At 41.9% G+C, this 24,311-nt stretch overlaps 1 protein-coding gene across 1 annotated transcript in view; it reads right to left on the minus strand.

Moving 5' to 3' along the window:
* ccnd2a (cyclin D2, a) overlaps positions 1-24,311 on the minus strand; it is a 51,906-nt gene that overhangs the window by 7,796 nt on the left and 19,799 nt on the right. Inside the window, exon 4 of the mRNA XM_034177021.1 lies at positions 14,101-14,249. Within this exon, the coding sequence (XP_034032912.1) occupies positions 14,101-14,249 (149 nt within the window). The remainder of the gene's footprint in view (positions 1-14,100; positions 14,250-24,311) is intronic.

Consider the following 24,311-nt stretch of genomic DNA (forward strand, 5'->3'; position numbering starts at 1 on the left):
CGTAAATCTTTTTTGCGATGAAATACCTGCATACCTATGCAAACATGAAGGTTTAACAGAAACATTACTAAATCCAATGTAGTAAAACTGCTACTCTGACTTATGCAGAATCTTTGCAAGCATGTCAGAGTAGACTGAAAACGTAACCTGAGAAGAAGTACAGGTCTTAACACAGCAAAAAGCTTGTCCAGATTTCCTTTCATCGTGCAGTTTTGCCCAACCTGACAGTGCCAAGGTTCCTCAAAGAGGAAACTGCCTTCCACAACTAGCACCATAAGTAATAAGAAACTCCTGAAACGTGCAGTCAGTTTCTGAGGAACAGGGGTCCCTGTTACAGCAGCAGAGGGGCCCCTGCAAAGCAGAGGTCAGTGGTTTTAAATGACCACGGACTTAGCAACTCCTGCCAAAGCTGAGCACCGACACGGACCAGACCCAAGCATGACATCAGCCCACCGGGGTTGTGCGCTGAACCACCACCTCTGTAGTACTAGTGCATGCACATACGTGCAAGCACGGCACTGCCTCCCCACGTCCAGCCACCCACCTATTCCAACGCCGCTGTTCTCAAACACACACAAAACCAAAACAGAAGTCGCCTTGCCAACAGCAGCTGAAAACACAGGTAGTTCCAAAGCTATGTTAATTACATCCACCTCCTGTGGGAACACAAAGGTGGTGCTTTTTTAACGAGAGCCAGTTTGTGTGCCTGCCTGCCTACAGGGGATCCACGTGAGACCTAATCAGTGCGCCTCTCACCATCAAAGGCAATCTGAGAGTCCTCCTGGGAGAGGAGCCCCTAAGCGCCTCTGAGCCCTCATATCCTTCCCTGATGGAGGGTTGACCAAGGGGACAGCACAGAACAGAGCGCAACTATTGGGGAAGGCGGAGACGAGGGGCTTCCACAGCGGTGCTAAGTAGGCTGTTAGCAGCAGCTTCAGAAAATAGTTAAACTGTTGTCTGGTGAGGACAACAGTTAAGACAATCATTAAGAGGAGCAGAGAGCTGCAGCGCTCCAAATCACATGCAATATAATGCAAAGAAAAAGTCAATACTGCTCTCTAGTGGTGGAATGTTGTAACAACTGTAGGTTAAGTTGCTTACAGTCTGCTTTTATACATGCACACACATGCTTACCGCCCTACTCCATGCACCAGGCGTCCGTGGGAAACATGTCTGAGAGCGCTGCATGGCTGGAGGCTCGGGTGAAAGTAGACCGCTGGTGGAGCAGGGAAACATTCTTCAGAAATTTACAGCTAATTTAAACCTGATGGGCCACAGTTTAAGCCTGTGTTATAGCTCCTGGTGCTGCTGCACCTCCACAAAATGAGAACTGAGAGCTCATTCACATCAGGAGCTCTGCACAGCTGAGTGACATAAGGTCGTAATGCCAAAGGTCAGCCAGCACTAGGGTCAAACACGTACCATGTCATCTCAAAGACCATTCCTGGCAATCATCTCAACTTTGAAAAGCAAGCAATTCAAAGGCCATTAGCAGCGTGTTTTGTGATACTAGAGATATTTCAAGGCACACGACTGATTAAATCCATCACAAATGACTGTTTTAAGCCATGCCCCTCGCTCAGATCCTCAGTTACCACAATTATGGCTTTTTAAGCACATTATAAATCACGTTGTTCACAATGGAGGCACTCAGCTCATGCTAATATTAGGTGAGATGTCAGCATCTTGACATCACAACTAAAGCCAAGCCAATTATACAACACATTATATAAAAACTATTACTTTACTAAAATAAGGAAACAGAACCACAGAATCTCGTCTCTGCTGCTTGCGGACGATGTGGTTCTGTTGGCTTCGTCAAATCAGGACCTTCAGCGTGCACTGGGGCGGTTTGCAGCCGAGTGTGAAGCGTCCGGGAAGAAAATCAGCACCTCCAAATCCGAGGCCATGGTTCTCGACCGGAAAAAGGTGCTTTGCCCTCTTCAGGTCGGTGGAGTGTCCTTGCCTCAAGTGGAGGAGTTTAAGTATCTCGGGGTCTTGTTCACGAGTGAGGGACGGATGGAGCGTGAGATTGACAGATGGATCGGTGCAGCATCTGCAGTGATGCGGTTGCTGTCTCGGATCGTAGTGGTGAAGAGAGAGCTGAGTAGGGGGCAAAGCTCTCGATTTACCGATCAATCTACGTTCCGATCCTCACCTATGGTCATGAGATTTGGCTCATGACCGAAAGAATGAGATCGCGAATACAAGCGGCCGAGATGAGTTTCCTCTGCAGGGTGGCTGGGCGCTCCCTTAGAGATAGGATGAGGAGCTCGGTCACTCGGGAGGAGCTCGGAGTCGAGCCGCTGCTCCTCCACGTTGAAAGGAGTCAGCTGAGGTGGCTCGGGCATCTTTTCCGGATGCCCCATGGACGCCTCGCTGGAGAGGTGTTCCAGGCACGTCCCATTGGGAGGAGGCCCCGGGGAAGACCCAGGACACGCTGGAGGGACTACATCGCTATGATGCGAGTGTATCGATTCATTCAGTGTGCATCTATTCAATTGTCATCTGAAATCGCGATGCATCGGTTGCTGCGTGGTTGCATCAAGCTTTTTCCGAGGCACAATGAATGCACCATCGCTGCTTCAACCACTGACGGAATCCTGGAAGCACATTTCTACCGCAACAAACAGCAGCAAGCAGTTGGAAGACGTTTTTGACGCACCTAAGACATTTAAATCAGCTGTTTGGAGATATTTTGGATTTTTTAATTTTTTAAAGATGGGAAACTTGACAAGACACAGGTCGTTTGGAAAGAATCCCGTGGCTGCCGCTGTGCCACTCGGCAAGACTGGTAAGAAAGTATCTCAAATTACTTTTGCCAAGGCGGTACTGTGTCAGTGAGTGACTCACTTTAAGTCACTCATTGAGAGTGACATTTTACTGTTTAGTGTGCTGTTTCAGTTTTGACAGTGTGATCGAACAGGTTCCACATATGAGGGAACTGATTGTTGTTCCTTAATGCTGGATTTGGTAAATTTGCTGCTTATAAGGAGTAAAACAAATCCTCTGCTTCTATTAGACTCAGAAGAAGAAGAATAGTACCATAGTGAATTGCAGTTTCTTATTTCCTATTTAAATTTTTGGTATAATTTCTTGACATCATGTTGAATCACATCATATCGCATTGTGAGGAATTGAATCACCATGAAATACAATGTACACATCAAATCACATTGAATTGGGAACAGGGGTAAATTGTATTGCATCTTATTGACGGTATCTTCATGTGTCTCAAGATGTATCGTATCGCTGGTAGTGTATAGAGATGCGTATCGAACCGTTGTCAGTGATGAGATTCACATCCCCACTATATACAGTGTATATATATTATATAATTTAGAAGGAACTTGGAATATGTTTCATAGTATTTTCCCAATAGCTGCTCTAAGGAAAGACTAATGATTCAACAGATTACAGAAAAATGTATTGGTTTCTAGTATATTTTAAAGTATGTTGTAAAATATATATATATATATATATATATATATATATATATATATATATATATATATATATATATTAGGGCTGGGCAACGTTAACGCACTAACGTTGCATTAATTATTGAGGTCATTATCGCCGACAATTTTGTTCCTCCCGTTAACGCTGCGGTTTTTTTTTTTTTTTTAAGCCTTATGACTGTTGCTCGTTGCCTTTTATTTTGAAAGTGTCAGTCAGGGGCGAGCTTATGCTGCTGCTTCCTGCTGATAGCTGAGTTCACACAGAAAACGACACGAGGATCGAGAAAAGTACAGGCTATGCAATGCACAACAAAACAAAATGCAGAAAGACGCCGAACTTTTGAATGGACATTTTCGGTACAAAGTTCTACAGGATCAGGCCCGGATCCAGACCGGTTTGGATCAGTCAAATTTTTTTTTACGCATCGTTCGTCATCGGTAAAAAAAAAAATCTTGAATAATCTCGAATAGCCGAACGTGTCCCCGCGGTGAACACAGCTTTTCGGTGGTTTTCATGTCAACCTATAGTCCGTAAATTATACGGATTTTTCCGAGTTTCAGAGTCATACGGACGTACAAATAAAGTCGGATATTCAGGGTTTGGTCTGTAATAAACTATTTCTGCAGCGCGGCTCCACTTTGAAACCATGAACCATTGAAGCAATGCTTCGATCCAGTAGCTCGTTGGTTCTTTGATTCACTGCTCTTCAGAAACGGCAAGCCACTTCTTAACCCCTCGCAAAGCCATTAAAATATCGTCAGTCACTTTTGTGTGGATTAAAGTCCCTAACTGGGACTCTTGTCTTGTTGCTGTCAAGAAACGAGAATCGTCCTCCGTTCCGTTCACACAGCTCGAAACGCTGCACAGCTGAGACAGAGTCCGGTCGGAATTAATAACTTCAAAATGAATCGCCGCTTTAAATAAAATGACACCTCTTTCCAAATGTAATACAGACAAGAATCTACAATCGACTAAAACGTTTTTTTTTCCTCCCAAAATGAAACGTCCTGTATTTTCTTTTCAAATTACATCCTGAAGTGAAGCACAGCAGCTGTAAGCTCAGCTCAGATATATGGAAACACATTCATGCCAATGTCTGAAAGGAAATGCTTTTGACAAAAACTACAGATTTTGTTTATTCCTATTTATGTCCAGAGATCAAGGATTCACCATGTAGAGTTCATTATGTACAAAGTTTAAGGATCCAGTGACCAAATTCATATTTATTTACTTTAAGACTCAATAAAATGTTCAATTTCAATTCAATTTAATCGGTTTATAAAGTGCCAAATCACAACAAAATCTAAATATACTAAAACAAATACATCACAATTGTACACATATCAAATTGTGGTATGTGTACAATTGTGACGTATTTGTTTTAGTACATTTAGTCATGGACATGAATATTGTTATTTTGATATGAAACAGGATAACAAATGACCTGCCAGTGGTTTTATATTTGATTTCATTAGTGTGTTTCAGTTGAAATTTACATTTTCAGATTTATGCAATGTTCATTTACATTTTCAAATAAAACTGTGCTTTTATGCGGCTTTTGAATTCATTTTTGGGTTTCACATATACCATGCGATTAATCATGATTAATCACAGAAAGTCATTGAGTTAATGCAATTAAGATTTTTTATGTTTGCCCACCCCTAATATATATATATATATATATATATATATATATATATATATATACACACACAAACACACACTATACTCGTACTTCACAAATAATATGACTAAAGAAATCTACTAAAATACTATTCTTATTTGGTAATTTAATACACTTCAAGAATTTAATTTCATAAATTTACAAAAATGTATATTGTAAGTATTTTTATTTTGGGGAATTTTGGCTAGAGTGGAATTATGCATCTGGATTGTGATGGTGAATAACAATATGAGTGGATTGTCTCAAGTCTGTTATTTCTTTGCTTGACATCACTTTAAAACTAAATTCTCCAGCTTTCAAGTGAAGTCTTTTCAAATCAAAATTTATTAGGTCTGACGTGAGGTTGAGGATGCTGCACTAAGCTGGGACACGTCCCCCTGGGAGAATAGCTCCCCCCCCCCACAGCAGGTTTGACGTGCAGGAAACCCAACCAGCATTTGTCCTCTTAATCTCCTCCAGAGCCCAGCCTCTAGAATGGGCGTGTGCACATTCTCCAACACCAGTCTTCCCACCAACATGTGCACCACCGCTCATAAAATCTCAATTGCTCTGAGCGAATTAAGAAAGCACTGAACATGTAAAGGAACTGCCTGTGTCTTACCACAAGAATGTAAGCCTTTACTTCTTAAAAGACATTCTTCCTCCCATCTCTGCCGTTCCTTAGCGGGCAGTTTGGATCCAACGCCAAGCCCCATCGGCTTTGCCTGACAAACTTTAATGATTTCAGTGTGTGAATACTGGAAACACCAACATTGTTTGCAGAGATGCTGGAGGCATCTGGATACCAAAGGAGGTAAGTTCCATGCGATGCTGAAACGTCTTATTTTGCATCCGCAATCCTGAAATGAAATGAGCGCCATCGCTGTTTCCTTGTAGTTATAGTTGTCCTCCGGCACAGCATGAGCCGTCCAGTCCATCCAGCAACAAAGACTTTTCAAATCGTAGCATGCATATTACGCCTGGGCGGCCTAGGGGACAGTGGTGGTGGAGAGAAGTTAAGCAGACAGACAGACCCAAAAGGAAGAAATGTGTGAAGCCATGGAATGCGCTTTAACTGCTGACTGCACCACACAAGACAGTGTTAGCTTCTCTGTGAGGGCTTAGCGGTCAGACAGCTGAACTACGCGCACACACACACACTGCATTTCAGAGAATCCTAAAACTGAATGTCCAAAAGCTGACACTGGAAATAAAGAGTCACCACACCACTTGAATTTCCATGTGCTAAACTACAAAATGTGAACTTTCTTTTTGTTTAACCTATGAGCTGAAACGCTGTAGGCTGTTAACAGAGGTCACCTTTCCTCCTGACTGCACCATTGCTGAGTGCATGTTAGCACCACAATAACAGTTACGTAGCCCATCACCATCACTTTTAGCCTTCTTGCAACAAATTGGACTGCATTTATATAGTGCTTTTCCATCTATATCAGAAGCTCAAAGGGCTTGACAACAATATTGTGCAAAAGTTTCAGGCACATTCAAAGAGTCTACAACTTTTAAAACTAGTCACAATAAATGCCATCAACTTGTAAACTCCATGAAATTAAAGGGCATATACTGAGGACAAATTCATTCAAATTTGATGAATGTTGATGCACCAGATGAATTAAAAAAGCAACTTTGTTTTGCTTACGCAATATCCCATACACTCGTCTTTATTGTCATTGTTGCAGGGTCTGCCACCTGCTGGATGGTTAGTGAATGCTCAATGATGATGGATTATAAGCAGGCATGGTTGTCACTAGACTGGTTTCTATCACCCTCCAAATTGTGCAAACAGACGTAACAAATCAAAAATGTGTGTGTTTGAAACATCTCAAATACTGCAAAAAGTTTTTATGATCATGTGAGATGCTTTTTTTCTAGGTGATTCGAAAAAGCCTTATTTCCAAAATAAATAAATAAAAAGGCAATGGAAACACTTTTTCTGATATTACTGGTCATATGACATACAGAAAATGTCACATGACATTCTAAAATACATGAAGTGGTACATATGGATGGAGTAAAAGAGAGAGCTTCTTAAATGATATAAAAGATGAAAATACTCCTTAACGTGCATGCAAATCTGACATGGAAACTCAGCTATTGAGACAGACCATTTCCACACAGACATCTACTAAATTAGAGAAGTAAATCATTACTTTATGGCTGTTTCACAGCAGTTGTGTTCTAAAACCGTTTTATAGATGGAAGTCTGGACCAAGGTGTGAACCATGTCCATGTACATACATTTGGTCTGCTTGGTCTCAAGATCTTTTCATGACGTCCTTACAAACTGACATCTGTGCAGGCTGTATCTCCCCGTACTTGACACCGATTTGCTTGCAGACGTGCGTGCGTCTGATGTCAGCTCATGTCAACTGTCTTTACATAGACATGCACTGGACATTAGACCTACTTAGAAACCTGCTTTTTTAACTTTTGGATTGAAAGTGTGGTTTGCATTTGCTAATTATTTTCTGGGTTGAAACGGGAAAAAAAAAGCATACTTTTTTTAAAAATTGTTAGACATGCTTTGGGAACACCACTGATTGAAAGAAAAAAACAACAAATGCTACATTTAAATGTATGTGCTGAAAACCTTTGCACATGGAAGTCAGTCACGCAAGAAAAGAAAGGAAGACATCAAAATGTGCAATGAAAACAGGAAGAAAGGAACAAAAAGGAACATGTGTTTCCGTTGTCTAAATGTGAGAACATGCCAGATTAAAAAGTATGAATGAGTGATTAAGAGAATGACCATGAAATCTAGGAAGTGGTGGTCTTACCCTTGCACTTCTCTGAACCTCTTTTCCTGATTTACTTTGACAAAAAACCCATCATCTCTCAGTGTTGATTTTGAGGGGACACTGTCATTTTTGTGACTTTTTTTTTGTATCACAACAAGAGAAATTACAACATATATATTATAACATAATTTAACAGTGAAACGTGGTTCAGGTCTGACATTAAACATCCTCAAATGGCCACAAGTCTGTAAGTGCATGTGCAAACTCCCCTGTTCGAGCCAAAGTTTTGCCCTTATGGTGCGTTTACACATAGGCAAGATGCATTACGAATGTCATATTGGCGTCATTCTTGGCACATTCCTGACATTCTTAACGTGACTTAACACATCTGAATAGGTTTCTTAATAGCGTGTGTTGGTGCGTGATATTTGTGGAGCATGTTTTTGGCTGTCAAAAAAATCTTCCATGAATGTCTGGCACATTCCTGACATTCTTAATGTGACTTAACACATCTGAATAGGTTTCTTAATAGCGTGTGTTGGTGCGTGATATTTGTGGAGCATGTTTTTGGCTGTCAAAAAAATCTTCCATGAATGTCACGCACCACACATTATTTTCACACTAAGTTCTTCTGCTGTGTATTTTGAAGAGCAAACTGGAGTGATCTGAACTGTTCAGCAACTGACGGTTGGATGAATATGAGTGTGTGTGTGGAGACAATTCGCCTCATTCACAACGTGACAGAACTTAACGATGCGCTGTTATGCGTGATAGCGCGCAACAACGCGGAAACTTATTCTTGACTGTGTGTAATGGTTCCCGATAATTCACCAGCAACATGTGCCATTAATCGTAACACGTGGTAACAGGCTGCAGCAGTTCCTGAGGACACCTGACGCCTCTGCCCCGAATCATCACATCCGCAGCCAAGAATGTATACTTCATGGCATTTGTGACTTATCGTCATTATGTGTAAACGCAGCATTAAATAGCTTGTTTTTTGCTTCTGCACATATGGGTGATTCTTTAACTACGGGCACTATTGGCCTTGTAAATGTAATTTCCACCACACCATTGCTTTACAATATAAAGTGCCTTGGGGCAACTGTTTGTTGTGATTTGGCGCTATATACATGTGCTCTGATGTCACTGTTTATCTCCATAGAAACTATCCAAACAATCTTTCATACAAACTGTTTAAAGGGACATTACAGTGTTGTGGTGGAAATTACGGCAATAGTGTGGGACAACTACATTTTGTTTAAAAAAATCACAACAGTTGTATGACATTGAATACCCCAATTATGTTTTGATTATTTTACTGATATTTTATTCAGAGATATTTTAAAACATTAGAAAAAACGTTTCTTTACCATTCATTTTTATCATTGAAGATCAAAATCTGGGTGTGGGACAAGCACAAAACGGCAATATTTGCATATAATGATGCTGAAAAAAGGTGAAAGTCATCATAGACTACTAGAACAAATTTCTTAAAACACTTTCATTGTAAAGATAACTATAAAAGTGTGAAATTTCCCCTTTTTTCTGTGTTTCATACAATATGATCAAAGGACATAATAAGTGCCCGTAGTCTAAGAATCACCTATATGCCACAGAAGTCCATATTTGGCTCTGTGAGATACACCCACTTGATTTTATTGTTCATTTTTGGACGTCACTGCTCTGTTTACACCAGGGGTCAACAAACCTCCTGCAAACACATGTTATTAGTCAAGTCTGGTGTTCCTTGGATCTTGATTTTCTGAGCACACCTGACTTAATTAGCAGTGGGAGGAGCAGACAGAGCTGGAAAACATGCAGGGCAGGCGGTCTATTCCATACTTTTAACTACCATATATTTTCGACAATATCACCACTTTAAAGGAGTCACAACTTAACATATTTACAAGAGATTTTATTTTTTCTCTGTGCCAGACCATTATCCATTATGACTGGACTTTGTGGCACAGATTTGCCCTGCTGTCTGTAACAGGAGCCCTGCAGACCACACCAGGTGTATGTGAGTGTACACACATTCCTCCACTGGTGGTGGCAGAGTCCCATCACATTCCCATTGGAAAACCACAGCTCCTGGATACCACACATGCCAGCAACGTGCCAAAGGGGTGGTGTTGGTGATGATGCTGTTGGCAGCTGCAGAGGTTGGCGCTGGCCACTTTGCCATCATATTTTACCTGGCTGGTTTGCTGGCTAATAGACACCCCAGGTCTTAGCTTTTACCGTCCCAGCCAAAACAAAATATTACATGTTTGTAGAGGACATGCACACATTTATATTAAAGGTATGTTCACATTAGCGGGGAAAAACTTGCTCTGGCACCACACAGTATTATTACATTTCATATTCATGCTACGACCTCGATGACTGCAGCCAAAACTGAAACTGATGAGGCCCTTAAATGCTGAAAGCCAAATTAACACGGCGATATGATAATTTAGCAGTGAAGTTGTGTTTGTTGTGCCACATCAGACAATAATAATGATGATTTTTGTGAAATTCATGAAGTGGACTTAGGATCTCATGTTTGAGCTTGAACATGACCTCGAGCACCGCTTTGATGCAGAATGGCCTAGGGAACACTATGTGCATGCTTGATCCATATCAGACTGTAAGTAGGAGCTAGAACAATTGCTTGAATTGTGGTTGATAGACAGCGGATGGCACATCATGGCAAAAAAGAAAAAAAGTCTAAACCATGTGTTTGACGAGGACATTTTTCCAGAGTTTTAAAAGACCACACTTCAAAGGAAAATTAAAAAAACAGGTATCAGTATAAAGTGATGTTGGCTTTGAGATCTTCTGATAAGCAGCTTTGGAAGAACTGATCTTGTTTCCCTTCAGAACTGTGTGAGGTTGAAATGCTGAAACACAAACTAAGCTCTGTGTGTGTGTGTGTGTGTGTGTGTGTGTGTGTGTGTGTGTGTGTGTGTGTGTGTGTGTGTGTGTAGTTTTGGCAGCTTCACAGTATTTTCTACTAAATCCCCTCATATATGTTGAATTAGGAAGAGTGCCCTCGGCTTATATTTACCATGAGCTATGGCTTGTCTGACTCCAGGAATGAGAGGAGCTGATCATAGAGACACAGCGCGACTTAATTCCCTGAAGTGTAAGACCTCGCGGCCCAGACACACTAAGGCCCTGTGCAGCGCTGCTGAAGCCAGCTATTTGTTTTTCCTCAGCTGCTGAGCAAGACTTCACACAGCTTGCACCAGAGGGAGCCATGCTTTCCAGCAGTGATGCATTATGGACCATAGGAGGGGACAAAAGTGGGCCGATTGTCTCAAGGGAGGCATGACACCCCCTCGGTGTCCTTTTCACACTCCAACAGCTTTCATCCAGCTCCTCCTTTGCTTCCTTTCGGAACAACAGAATCAAACGTAGCGGGGCTGAGGCGTGGGATCAGTGTCACGCCCTTTGATCTGCTACTTGTGCAGTGTGAGTACACAAACTCAAATGTTCATGTTTAAATTAAATCAGCACTTACTAACCTATAGAACGTGTTAGAAATACTCTGGGCCAAGTCAAAACACTGGGATCCACACTTGAGCTGTTTTCTGAGCTCTGCTCGGCGCTCCTGAATGCAGCACAGGACGTATTTCCGCCACAGTGACTCATAAAGTATAAATTAATAACTTGTCATCTAACCGACTTTCCTTCCCCTCGGCAGGTTTGCTTACCTACTCACCATCAGGGTGAGCTTCAGCGGAGTGAGGAGCTCTCGTCCTGCCTGATGAAAGCCAGGTGTGTGAGGCAGTAGAGGCCCTGCCTGTGTTTGGACACAGCTCAGCCACCGCTGCACCCACACAGACACAGCGGCCCGGCTGGCATTCCTGCCAGCGACAGACCACAGTGTATACGCTCTCAACCTGCCGAGTCAAATGGACTGGAAAGAAACCTGCAACATGTTACCTTAGGTCCAGTCGAGTGTATGACAGAGGAGACGGCACGTGCTCTGCGCGTGCAGCAGCAACATGTGGCAGGATCGCATTCAGTCCTGTGTGTCCGTCTAAGCATTTGTGTGTGGACGAAATAACTATGAGCTTTCATCTAATGTGGATCAAACTTGGTGGAATGATTGAGGGTCAGGCAAGGATAAAGTGAGTTAATTTTGAGGAAAAAATGGTTACATGTCAAGGTCACATGCCAACGTCAAAGATTGGGCCCAATGCTTGTATACAGGGTATATTTAATACAGCTATTTCTAGGAATTTGTTACATATATTCCAATGGTTACTGCTAAACACTAAAATGATGCTATATATTACCTTTCTATTGGTCACATAACCGCTGATCTTAGGTGACCTCGCCAGGTCAAGCTCAGAGTCATAATTGTTTAACTCAGTTTGGCACCCACATGGATTAAACATGGTGGAAGAGATGTGAGTTTAAGGATAATGTCATTCAATTTTGGACAGAAATGATCAAATGCCAAATCCACACAGAATCATGGTATGGTATGGTACAGTTTGGTATGGTATCACAAACTGTAGTGCCAAGGGCCTTGTGGGTTACCGCCTCAATTAAAGCACAAGGCAAAATGGCCATTTTCTGCATAAAAATGGCTGCCATTTCCAAATTAATGAATCTACGCAAATAGACAGTTTTTGAGAAAACTGGGTCCAAATACCCAAATTGGCTGTTTTGGCATAAAAATCGTCGCCATTTCCAAATGAATGAATCTATGACTATATGTTTTTGACATGAAATATGTCAATGACCCATATTACGCCCTTGTCAAATTAGGAAAAAGTTAGATTTTGAGAAAAATCACTTTAAGTACTCAAAATGGGTATTTTCTGCTTAAAATGGCTGTCATTTCTAAACAAATGAATCTACGAATATGATTTTTAGACAGGAACAATGTCAGTGACCTATATTACTTACTCCCTTGCCAAATTACAAAAAGTTATCACAGTTTTTGAGCTATCACAATAAATGGCAGATGCAGATGACTACGGTGGATGCCACACCACAACATAAGGTTAGCAGCTTATTGGCTGGTAACCCCCCCCCCAAAAAACAAGTTAATCTGCATGATAAATATGTAAGGCCCTGGTGCGCTCTGAGCGACCCTTCTTGTTCTGAATGTGATCTGCAACCGCTTCTCGTAAATTCAGGCAGCAAATATCCCCAAAGCTGTTTTGTGGGAAACCCCATGACAGAGAAGAAGGCAAATGTGAGTGTGACATTTTAACTTTTAAGATAAAACCTCCTGCAAACAAACTAACCTCAAAACAGGTGTGCATCATTACTTAACTGTGGGTGACCAATAAACCCAGATAAACAATATTAACAGTGCATTATTTTGTGGCAATCAGATCCTGAATTAGCTTAACAAAGAGATGAAAAGCGGCAGTTTCATAATTAAAAAAAACTTGTAGCTAAGCAAGCAAACCATACTGGTATCTGAAAGAATAAAAAGATCAATTCTTGAGTTGAAGGCATCATAAAACCTTTCAGCAGGCTGATGTAGGTCACCAGGTGTCTTAGAGGAAGATAAAATTAGCAGCCAAAAATACCCCCGAAGACATGAAGAGTGACATATCCTTAAAAATGCAGGCAGGAATACAATCAGGTTTGTGTGTGTGTGTGTGCCACTTTAAATGGAAAGGAGCAGCTCATTCTATGAGCACGAGGAGCTCAGGTATGTAATTATGTGACAGATGTTCCAGAAGAGTAAAATGTGTTATTTTAGGTTTGAAGTTTACTTACAGCAGGAACTTTGCACATACGCAAACACAAAAGTTTGGGACTTTTAGGATGTTTAACACAAACAAAGTGGCTAAGGATATGTACATCCGTATCTTCTGCAGGACTGCTAAAGGTACGGACCGAGGAGAATTACGGCCAAGAGATTTCCCCTAACCTTGACCGCCTGCGCATGCGTATCATGGGTGTGATAACATTCGATAATCTCGTTTGTCTTATCACATGAAAAATTCAAAATATGATGTCAATATGGTGGCTCTGCATCTAAACCAAATATTTACAACGTTTGATTAATTAAAAGAAGCTATTGATGTCACCGGGGAATACCCTCCGTATCTTTAGAACGGTCTCTGTAGATACGGGTCTGTACCCGTAGCCACGGCCTAACACAAAACCCTCATCGTGCTGAACTGTAAAACCTCAAGAAACTGTTTTTGCACAATATAAATGAATAACAGAGGGTACAAAAGTATAACACAAACTCACCACTTCTGTGTTTGTGATTTTGGCCAGCAGGTCTGTCAGACTGTTGCCCCACTGCGACTGGTCAGCTGAATCCAGCTGTAGGCCGCAGATCGCCGCCCCAACGCTTCCTGTGGCAATCATGGATGGAGGATACATGGCGAATCTGAAATCTGTCAGAAGAAGAAATAGTTTGAGTGCCATGTGTGTTCAGTGTGACTGTTTTCTTACTGATGTGCTTCTCTATCAGGTAAAGTGTCTGAAAACCAGGACCGTAACAGATACGGGGCAGCTCAGTGTGTAAATGGCTGCACACATACGTCTGTCCGTCCGTCCCACAGACAATATGATTGGGTAATCTAGCAGTCAGCTAATAAATAATCCCTCTCTTGCACTTGGTCTGAACGCAGCGCTCGCTAATGACCAGGGGCCTGGATAATGAGGGTTCACTTGGCTTGTAAAGGAGCTAAAAAGAAACCACCCTCATCCACTCCCCACCCCACCCTGCCACAGTCCCCCTTTTCCCCAGGCCGGCCCCTTTTCTTCCATCTCCTGAGTAAATCGTGTGCTCCCTGAAAAAAGCCCCATAGTGCTTGGAAAGGGACGAATAAAGAGGCTCAGTGCCTCTGCCAATGCTCACTGCTGTAGGTCCTTTTTCCACGTGTGGTCACAGGCGTGCGTCTCAAAGACCAATAACCTTGTTAGCTCCCCTCACTGTCATTCATAATGCAAATGAGACAGCTTGTGAACGGGCCAGAAGCCCAAAAAGCCAAGGCAACTGGCATACAGAGAGAGAGAGAGAGAGAGAGAGAGAGCGTGCAAGGGAGACAGACAGACAGGGACAGGAACAGACAGACAGAGAGAGAGAGTTTTCTCTTCACAAACACACTCCTTTCTCTATTCTCTCTTTATGTCTTGCTCAACTTCTACCTTTCTTTTCTGGACAACACATGGCCTGCTCAGACGAGGTCAGTGAATGGCGCACATGCCCTGGTCTTTGTTGCTATAACAGGCAGCGATTTGCATTGGCGGCCCTCCTATCTTTTAGCATATTAATAGAGTGGCGGGCTGGCGAGAGGGAAGGCAGAAGAGTGTGACTCCATTGTCCGGAGTCATCACCTCATTTCACCCAATTGAGAAACACAGCATCCGTCCCCTTGCCGCTGATAGCACGCCGGACAAAGAGTGGCTGGACGAGGGAGCCAGTGGGGTGGTGGTGGGGGGTGTAGATGAAGGAGGAGGGCTGGACGGGATGGTGACAAGGCAATGAGGGAGGGAAAAAGAGGGGAAGGTGGTGGGCGTGGTGGGAGAGGAGAGGGGGGCAGACAACTGGTGCACATCACTCTCAAGTCTGTGTCCAGACCCTTGTGAGGTTTTTGGAAGAAGAAAAGAGCTGCCCTCCGATGACCCTCACCCCCCCCCTCCACAAGCATGCCTGTGTTCCTGGGCCACCTATGGGCTGGAGGAGCACAGAAACGGCCTGCACATTAACATATTGCCATTTTCAACTGCAAAGCAAACTGCGTGCGATGGTTCTGAAGGAGATTTTTCTTCTTCTTCTTTTTTTTTTTTAAAAGTGAAATCAAAGAGGTAGGCCCTTTGATAGCTGTAAAGACCGCCCCTCACTGCCTCTTTAACATGCACAGCCAGGCGCTTTCTCATCTTGTGGGCTCAGTGTTGACAAATAAATGAACTTATTATACACCCCTGTGTTAGCTGCTGGGCCCCTGCCAAGAGGCGATTTATTAAAGGCTACCTCAAGCCAAGAGGAAAGCGCGCACAAAGCCCGTCAGCATTACATCACTGCTGCCAGACCACAACCTTCTACAGAGGGGGGAAGAGGACAAAGGCCTACATGGATTTACTGTACGTGTGCTGTGAGCGCAAAGCGTCAGGCAGCGAGGCAGGCACCTGGAACAATGCGGCGAAGCCCGCGTGCCTGAACACAACTGGACGCGGACACGCTGGCACGGCGTAAATGCAGCACAGACTTTGGACTGTGGGGTAGCTGAGTGGTGGGCAGTGGGCAGCAAGCTGATTTTTCGCTCTCGAGACAAGACAGGTCTGTAACAGAACAAGGGCTCGCGCGTGCAGCCGATGCGGGCTGACACTCCGGCCTGGTGGCTGCTGCATGTGGGGGGAAGAATGGCCGTATTTTAGGAGCCCCTCATTGATATTCATGCGGAGGATAAACAGTGTACGTAGCTGAGTGGGGACGCCTGCGATGGAAAGCTCCCTGTGAGCAGCGGCTGGCTGGCTTGGCCTGCACGCCTCTCACCCCCTTCAATGGTCCTTTCTCCACCCTGCGCCCCCTCTTCTCCATTCCACCATGTTTCTATGCCCTTTAGCTTCACCTTCGGGCCCCTGGTTGCGCAGTCTGCTGCCCTGCGTGGCTCGCTCCTCCTGGGTGGCTGCGTTGCACAGTGTGCACATTAAACTTGCAAATTAATTAAAGTTGGAAAGTTGAAAAACAGCCAAAAAAGAAAGACAAACTACAAAATCTCTCATTTTCACATTCGTTTTGCAGCTCTATAAATCAAGGTCTTGTATTCTACACACGGAGCTTCTTGAGCTTATTTATTAAAGGAGTAACATTACACGGATGGAGGGCCTGTTGACTGATTACACTAAAAAGCAAACATTTTCCGGTACGTTTGAGAGTGTTTTTCACCACAAGCATGGCAATCAAAACAAAAACTGTAGCATGCGCGACCGATGAATTTGACACCTGATGTAGCAACAGGAACATCTCGGGAACGACTCCACAAATTACGTACACAATCACTGACTAGGAAACAATTATTTGATGTTGCGGTCACGTTCCAGTGACTTCTCGACTGTGTCTTCCATTGCTGCTTGGAGTGTCACTCTGGAAAACTTTGGAGAATGTGAGTCACGCAGACTGCTCAGAATCTTTTCCACTTATTTGCCAGAAAATTCTTCCTTAATTGCAGCGTTCTGTGACAGTTTTCTTCACTCTTGCGCTATCATCTACTGTCACAGCAGCAGCCTCGATCTTTGGAAATTGCAGTGCAGGACGCATAAAACGTTCATGACTGAGTAGATGATTGTACATGATTTGGGAAAGAAAGTGCCAGAGTTTAAAAAAGCAGGCGACACTGGTTAACTCTTTACTAGGGGACGGAACCAGTGTTGTTGTTGCTGTTTCTCAAACTAATGGCAATATATGACAGGTTCAGATGCCAAACCCAGACAAATTTTTAGTTGAGGCCAACACACACTTGGCTGCTGCTTTGGTAATTATCAGTGTCCAAAATATTAAAGAACTTGAACATGCCATTTTCACTTCGTTGGCAAAATATGGTTTCCTTTAAATTTCTATTTTAAGTTGAATTTTTCATCATTTAAAAAAGGACTTAGTTTTCTATCTGTTCATATGAATGTTGAAAGGTTACCTTCTCCAGAACAAAGTGATCTTTTGTGATCTTGATGTAAATCCAAAGAAAGCACAAAACAGCCTCCAGTTTAAAGTCTACCTTCTTCAGTTCATCATGAAATCACTCCTGGAGCTGCAATAAATTTTAAGGTCCTCCTCTGTAATTTGACAGCAGAGTGGCAAAGGATTTGATTGATGAGTTTAGATAAGATTAAACAGAACTTTATTGATCCCTTGGGAAGACTCTGTCAGGGAAACTGAGGTTCCAGCAGCACTGTATAGCAGCACACAGGGTACGAAGCACACAGAGTATCAAACGTGAAAGTAAAAAACAAAACAAAAAACAAAACAAGTTGCAAATATAAATATAAATACCAGATGTACTGATCACTACTGGTTTACTGACTACTACTGTTCCTCTCCTTCCCGTCCTCTGTCTTCCTGTTACTCCTCCTCCCCCTGAGTGAGGAGTTGTACAGTCTGATGGCCTGAGGGACAAAGGAGTTTTTCAGTCTGTTGGTCCTGCACTTGGGAAGGAGCAGTCTGAGGCTGAAGAGGCTCCTCTGGTTGCAGATGATGGTGTGCAGAGGGTGACGGGCATCGTTGTTGGCCCTATTAGCTTTTATTTTGCCATGGCAACAGGCATAAATTCCTGTAAAATGACATCTGCCCAGGCTGACGAGGACAGCAAAAACGAGGAGGTGATGACACAGAAGCCCCCCCCCACCCCCAACCAAATTGTGTATAAAATCTGTCCTTATATTAATTCATTTATTTTTCAGTTCAGGCATAAAACATACATCACATCCATTTTGTGTGAAAACAAGGACACTAAATGCCATCATTTTTGCCCAGTTCAATAATTCTAATTTTTTCTACAGTTAAGAGTTTACATATTGAACAATATCACAAAAGCGACTCCAAGGAGCTGGCTTGTTGTTTTACCGAAATGACCATTTTGAGACGTATAACTTGAAATAAACATTTTTCTGTATTTTTTTTTTTAATCATTATTGTTTAAAATGAGAATGTTCACACTTGAAGCCAACTGAGTTCTTTATCATACATTGAAGAGTAATATGTCTTTACTTTGAGTACTTCATTTTAGGCAAATATTACTCAATAACACCCACAGGTCATAAAGGGTTAAACTGCAGAGCCACTGCACGGCAGTGAGCAGCAACTAATATTTGCGTTCCTTCAAATCACAAATGTTTGTCTTAGAGGTTAATGTGGCCTTAGCACAAAAAAAAAAAAAAAATCAAAATGTGATATAACAGTAAAATCCAGTCTAAATGTCTGTGTGTGTGACTGAGCAGTGACAGTGATTTCACCTCTGCAACGAGGTGAAGGGGAAAACTCTGGACATGGCACTCGATGATTCACTCCGTGCCTAACATTTCTGGCTGTGTCGTGTCAGGAAGCTTCTTCCTGCTTCACGTGTCGACGGTGCAACTGGACCGGACATGAGTCCAAACATTGGTGGAGAATATGTAGAGATGATAATTTGGTAAAGGAGGTTGGTAATTTACTGGGGCTCTGACTCATCAAACATGAAGGCCAGTTTGTGTAAACACACACACAGAAAAGATGGTTTCGTTGACCACATGCGAGATGAATCAGGCATGTCTAGAATGAGCATCTGAGCCTGCAGGGAATTCTCCGTGAACAAGTCACAGAGCGAGGACAGCGAGCGGAGCATTCCACCCGGCTGGTGGACCAATGAGACCTGAGGGGATTGATGAATCATGTTACGATATTTGTTTGATCTCTACTGAGGTACCTTCAATACATTCTTTCTCAGCATTACTTATATTCCTGTTTCTAAAGGACCAGGAGGCAGAGCTGTGGTCTTATACACCTCTCTGCAGCTTCTCTCCCCCTGCCATCCCCTCATTACCCCATCCCCGTAGAGACGGTGCCTGCTCCCAGACCACCAATAACCAGCAAAAATCTATTTAAGCATAAAAATTCAAAAAGAAAAAATAATATAGCACCTTCAATTGTACCACAGACTAAAACAGTTAAATGTGGTCTATTAAACATTAGGTCTCTCTCTTCTAAGTCCCTGTTGGTAAATGATATAATAATTGATCAACGTATTGATTTATTCTGCCTAACAGAAACCTGGTTACAGCAGGATGAATATGTTAGTTTAAATGAGTCAACACCCCCGAGTCACACTAACTGTCAGAATGCTCGTAGCACGGGCCGTGGCGGAGGATTAGCAGCAATCTTCCATTCCAGCTTATTAATTAATCAAAAACCAAGACAGAGCTTTAATTCATTTGAAAGCTTGTATCTTAGTCTTGTCCATCCAAATTGGAAGTCCCAAAAACCAGTTTTATTTGTTATTATCTATCGTCCACCTGGTCGTTACTGTGAGTTTCTCTGTGAATTTTCAGACCTTTTGTCTGACTTAGTGCTTAGCTCAGATAAGATAATTATAGTGGGCGATTTTAATATCCACACAGATGCTGAGAATGACAGCCTCAACACTGCATTTAATCTATTATTAGACTCTATCGGCTTTGCTCAAAAAGTAAATGAGTCCACCCACCACTTTAATCATATCTTAGATCTTGTTCTGACTTATGGTATGGAAATAGAAGATTTAACAGTATTCCCTGAAAACTCCCTTCTGTCTGATCATTTTTTAATAACATTTACATTTACCCTGATGGACTACCCTGCAGTGGGGAATAAGTTTCATTACACTAGAAGTCTTTCAGAAAGCGCTGTAACTAGGTTTAAGGATATGATTCCTTCGTTATGTTCTCTAATGTCATATACCAACACAGAGCAGAGTAGCTACCTAAACTCTGTAAGGGAGTTGGAGTATCTCGTCAATAGTTTTACATCCTCTTTGAAGACAACTTTGGATGCTGTAGCTCCTCTGAAAAAGAGAGCTTTAAATCAGAAGTGTCTGACTCCATGGTATAACTCACAAACTCGTAGCTTAAAGCAGATAACCCGTAAGCTGGAGAGGAAATGGCGTCTCACTAACTTAGAAGATCTTCACTTAGCCTGGAAAAAGAGTTTGTTGCTCTATAAAAAAGCCCTCCGTAAAGCTAGGACATCTTTCTACTCATCACTAATTGAAGAAAATAAGAATAACCTCAGGTTTCTTTTCAGCACTGTAGCTAGGCTGACAAAGAGTCAGAGCTCTATTGAGCTGAGTATTCCATTAACTTTAACTAGTAATGACTTCATGACTTTCTTTGCTAACAAAATTTTGACTATTAGAGAAAAAATTACTCATAACCATCCCAAAGATGTATCGTTATCTTTGGCTGCTTTCAGTGATGCCGGTATTTGGTTAGACTCTTTCTCTCCGGTTGTTCTGTCTGAGTTATTTTCATTGGTTGCTTCGTCCAAACCATCGGCATGTTTATTGGACCCCATTCCTGCCAGGCTGCTCAAGGAAGTCCTACCATTATTTAATGCTTCAATCTTAAATATGATCAATCTATCTTTGTTAGTTGGTTATGTACCACAGGCCTTTAAGGTGGCAGTAATTAAACCATTACTTAAAAAGCCATCACTTGACCCAGCTATCTTAGCTAATTATAGGCCAATTTCCAACCTTCCTTTTCTCTCAAAGATTCTTGAGAGGGTAGTTGTAAAACAGTTAACTGATCACCTGCAGAGGAATGGTCTATTTGAAGAGTTTCAGTCAGGTTTTAGAATTCATCATAGTACAGAAACAGCATTAGTGAAGGTTACAAATGATCTTCTTATGGCTTCGGACAGTGGACTTATCTCTGTGCTTGTTCTGTTGGACCTTCAGTGCTGCTTTTGATACTGTTGACCATAAAATTTTATTACAGAGATTAGAGCATGTCATAGGTATTAAAGGCACTGCGCTGCGGTGGTTTGAATCATATTTGTCTAATAGATTACAGTTTGTTCATGTAAATGGGGAATCTTCTTCACAGACTAAAGTTAATTATGGAGTTCCACAAGGTTCTGTGCTAGGACCAATTTTATTCACTTTATACATGCTTCCCTTAGGCAGTATTATTAGACGGTATTGCTTAAATTTTCATTGTTACGCAGATGATACCCAGCTTTATCTATCCATGAAGCCAGAGGATACACACCAATTAGCTAAACTGCAGGATTGTCTTACAGACATAAAGACATGGATGACCTCTAATTTCCTGCTTTTAAACTCAGATAAAACTGAAGTTATTGTACTTGGCCCCACAAATCTTAGAAGCATGGTGTCTAACCAGATCGTTACTCTGGATGGCATTTCCCTGATCTCTAGTAATACTGTGAGAAATCTTGGAGTCATTTTTGATCAGGATATGTCATTCAAAGCGCATATTAAACAATTATGTAGGACTGCCTTTTTGCATTTACGCAATATCTCTAAAATCAGAAAGGTCTTGTCTCAGAGTGATGCTGAAAAACTAATTCATGCATTTATTTCCTCTAGGCTGGACTATTGTAATTCATTATTATCAGGTTGTCCTAAAAGTTCCCTAAAAAGCCTTCAGTTGGTTCAGAATGCTGCAGCTAGAGTACTGACGGGGACTAGAAGGAGAGAGCATATCTCACCCGTGTTGGCCTCTCTTCATTGGCTTCCTGTTAATTCTAGAATAGAATTTAAAATTCTTCTTCTTACTTATAAGGTTTTGAATAATCAGGTCCCATCTTATCTTAGGGACCTCGTAGTACCATATTACCCCATTAGAGCGCTTCGCTCTCAGACTGCGGGCTTACTTGTAGTTCCTAGGGTTTGTAAGAGCAGAATGGGAGGCAGAGCCTTTAGCTTTCAGGCTCCTCTCCTGTGGAACCAGCTCCCAATTCAGATCAGGGAGACAGATACCCTCTCTACTTTTAAGATTAGGCTTAAAACTTTCCTTTTCGCTAAGGCTTATAGTTAGGGCTGGATCGGGTGACCCTGGACCATCCCTTGGTTATGCTGCTTTAGACGTAGATTGTGGGGGGGTTCCCATGATGCACTGTTTCTTTCTCTTTTTGCTCCGTATGCATCACTCTGCATTTAATCATTAGTGATCGATCTCTGCCCCCCTTCACGGCATGTCTTTTTCCTGGTTTTTTCCCTCAGCCCCAACCAGTCTCAGCAGAAGACTGCCCCTCCCTGAGCCTGGTTCTGCTGGAGGTTTCTTCCTGTTAAAAGGGAGTTTTTCCTTCCCACTGTTGCCAAGTGCTTGCTCATAGGGGGTCGTTTTGACCGTTGGGGTTTTTCATAATTATTGTATGGCCTTGCCTTACAATATGGAGCGCCTTGGGGCAACTGTTTGTTGTGATTTGGCGCTATATAAGAAAAAAGTTGATTGATTGATTGATAAAGGCAGATTTTAAAATCTGAATGTAAATGTACAATCTGAATATGTTACAACATCTTCAAAGTTACTGAACAACAAAACAAAATACTTTCGTACGGATTCATGAACATTTCCAAGTCACCAAATATGTCTTCCACTTCCTTTACATCAATCATTAAGACGTACACACAGTGTGGTACTGTATAGTACTCAAAAACTGAGTGAAAATTTAACAATGAGACAAGTGAGGATAGCCACCAAGAGACCCATGACCATTCTGAAGGAGTTGTAGATTCATTTCAGATAGACAAATTCCATTTAGACACATTTCAGAAAGATGAATCCCAGTTTCATGAATATAGCAAAAAAGGCGTTAAATATGAGTCAGAAACCCGAAATACACAATTGTATTTCTCAACAAAATAACATCAAAATAATCAATATATTACACCTTTTGGTTCATAAATTTCAATGAATACATTCAACTACTTTCGCAAATGTGTGTAATTATCCATTGATGAAAATAGTTGGTTCATTTATTCGAACTGGAATTCATCTATCTGGAATGTGTCAGTCAGTCACAGGTTCATAGTGGAGTGGAGCAGAGAGGGGATTTCACACAAGAAAGCCGATCAAATCTCGGCTATAGATGTTTTGGGGCTTCCCTCACTCATCTTCTTGCAGAAGGGTCACTCACCTTTTGATACTTGCCTACTTCAGACAGATTTGCCACAGAGTATCATACTGTTTGTATTTCTCATTGACTGATGTAAATTAATGTAAGGTATGTACCATGATTTGGAAGTGTTATTATGCTGAAAATGTAAGAGGCTGTCAAGGCCCCAAAATGACTCAAAATAAGACAGAAAGTTAGGAATTTTTCGACATCCTTCATTATTAATATTAACAATAATAATAATGAAGGATGTCAATGAAAAATTCCTAACTTTCTGTCTTATTCTGAGTCATTTTGGGGCCTTGACAGCCTCTTGCATTAGTAGCATAATAACTTAGAAAATATGCCATTTACTAATCAGTCGTGTTGGATGCATAGAGAGATTTTTATGGAGGCAACAAATGATGGGGTATTTTACGGCTTTTCTCACTGACCACGATTCGTGTTCACCAATAATGTGAGAAATCAAACTTGTTTTAACCTAAATATTCTAGAACAAAATAATGACTGCACTGTCCAAGTAGGAATGATAATGATAATAAGAGTAGTAATTGTTACATAGAAAAGTCGCATCATTGAGTTGTTAGTCTGAGATCCATGCTTGATCCATGAGGTCTCGTGCATGGTTAGTGATCACACTAGATACCAACCATGCTTGAATTGAACTGAACCATGACAAAGACCACCTCTTGGCACGGTTCAGCATACAGTGTCTCAGCACGGTACAGACCGTTCACACTACTGACACTAACTAGACTATGGGAGACAAACATATTCTGGCATGGTGGAGATAGCCTAGTCTGAGTACACCATAAAATACAACATTTATTTTTATTTAAACATACACTCAGCTGGTGGCACT

This window comes from Thalassophryne amazonica, chromosome 8 (assembly GCF_902500255.1).
Source record: "Thalassophryne amazonica chromosome 8, fThaAma1.1, whole genome shotgun sequence".
Classification (NCBI taxonomy): domain Eukaryota; kingdom Metazoa; phylum Chordata; class Actinopteri; order Batrachoidiformes; family Batrachoididae; genus Thalassophryne; species Thalassophryne amazonica.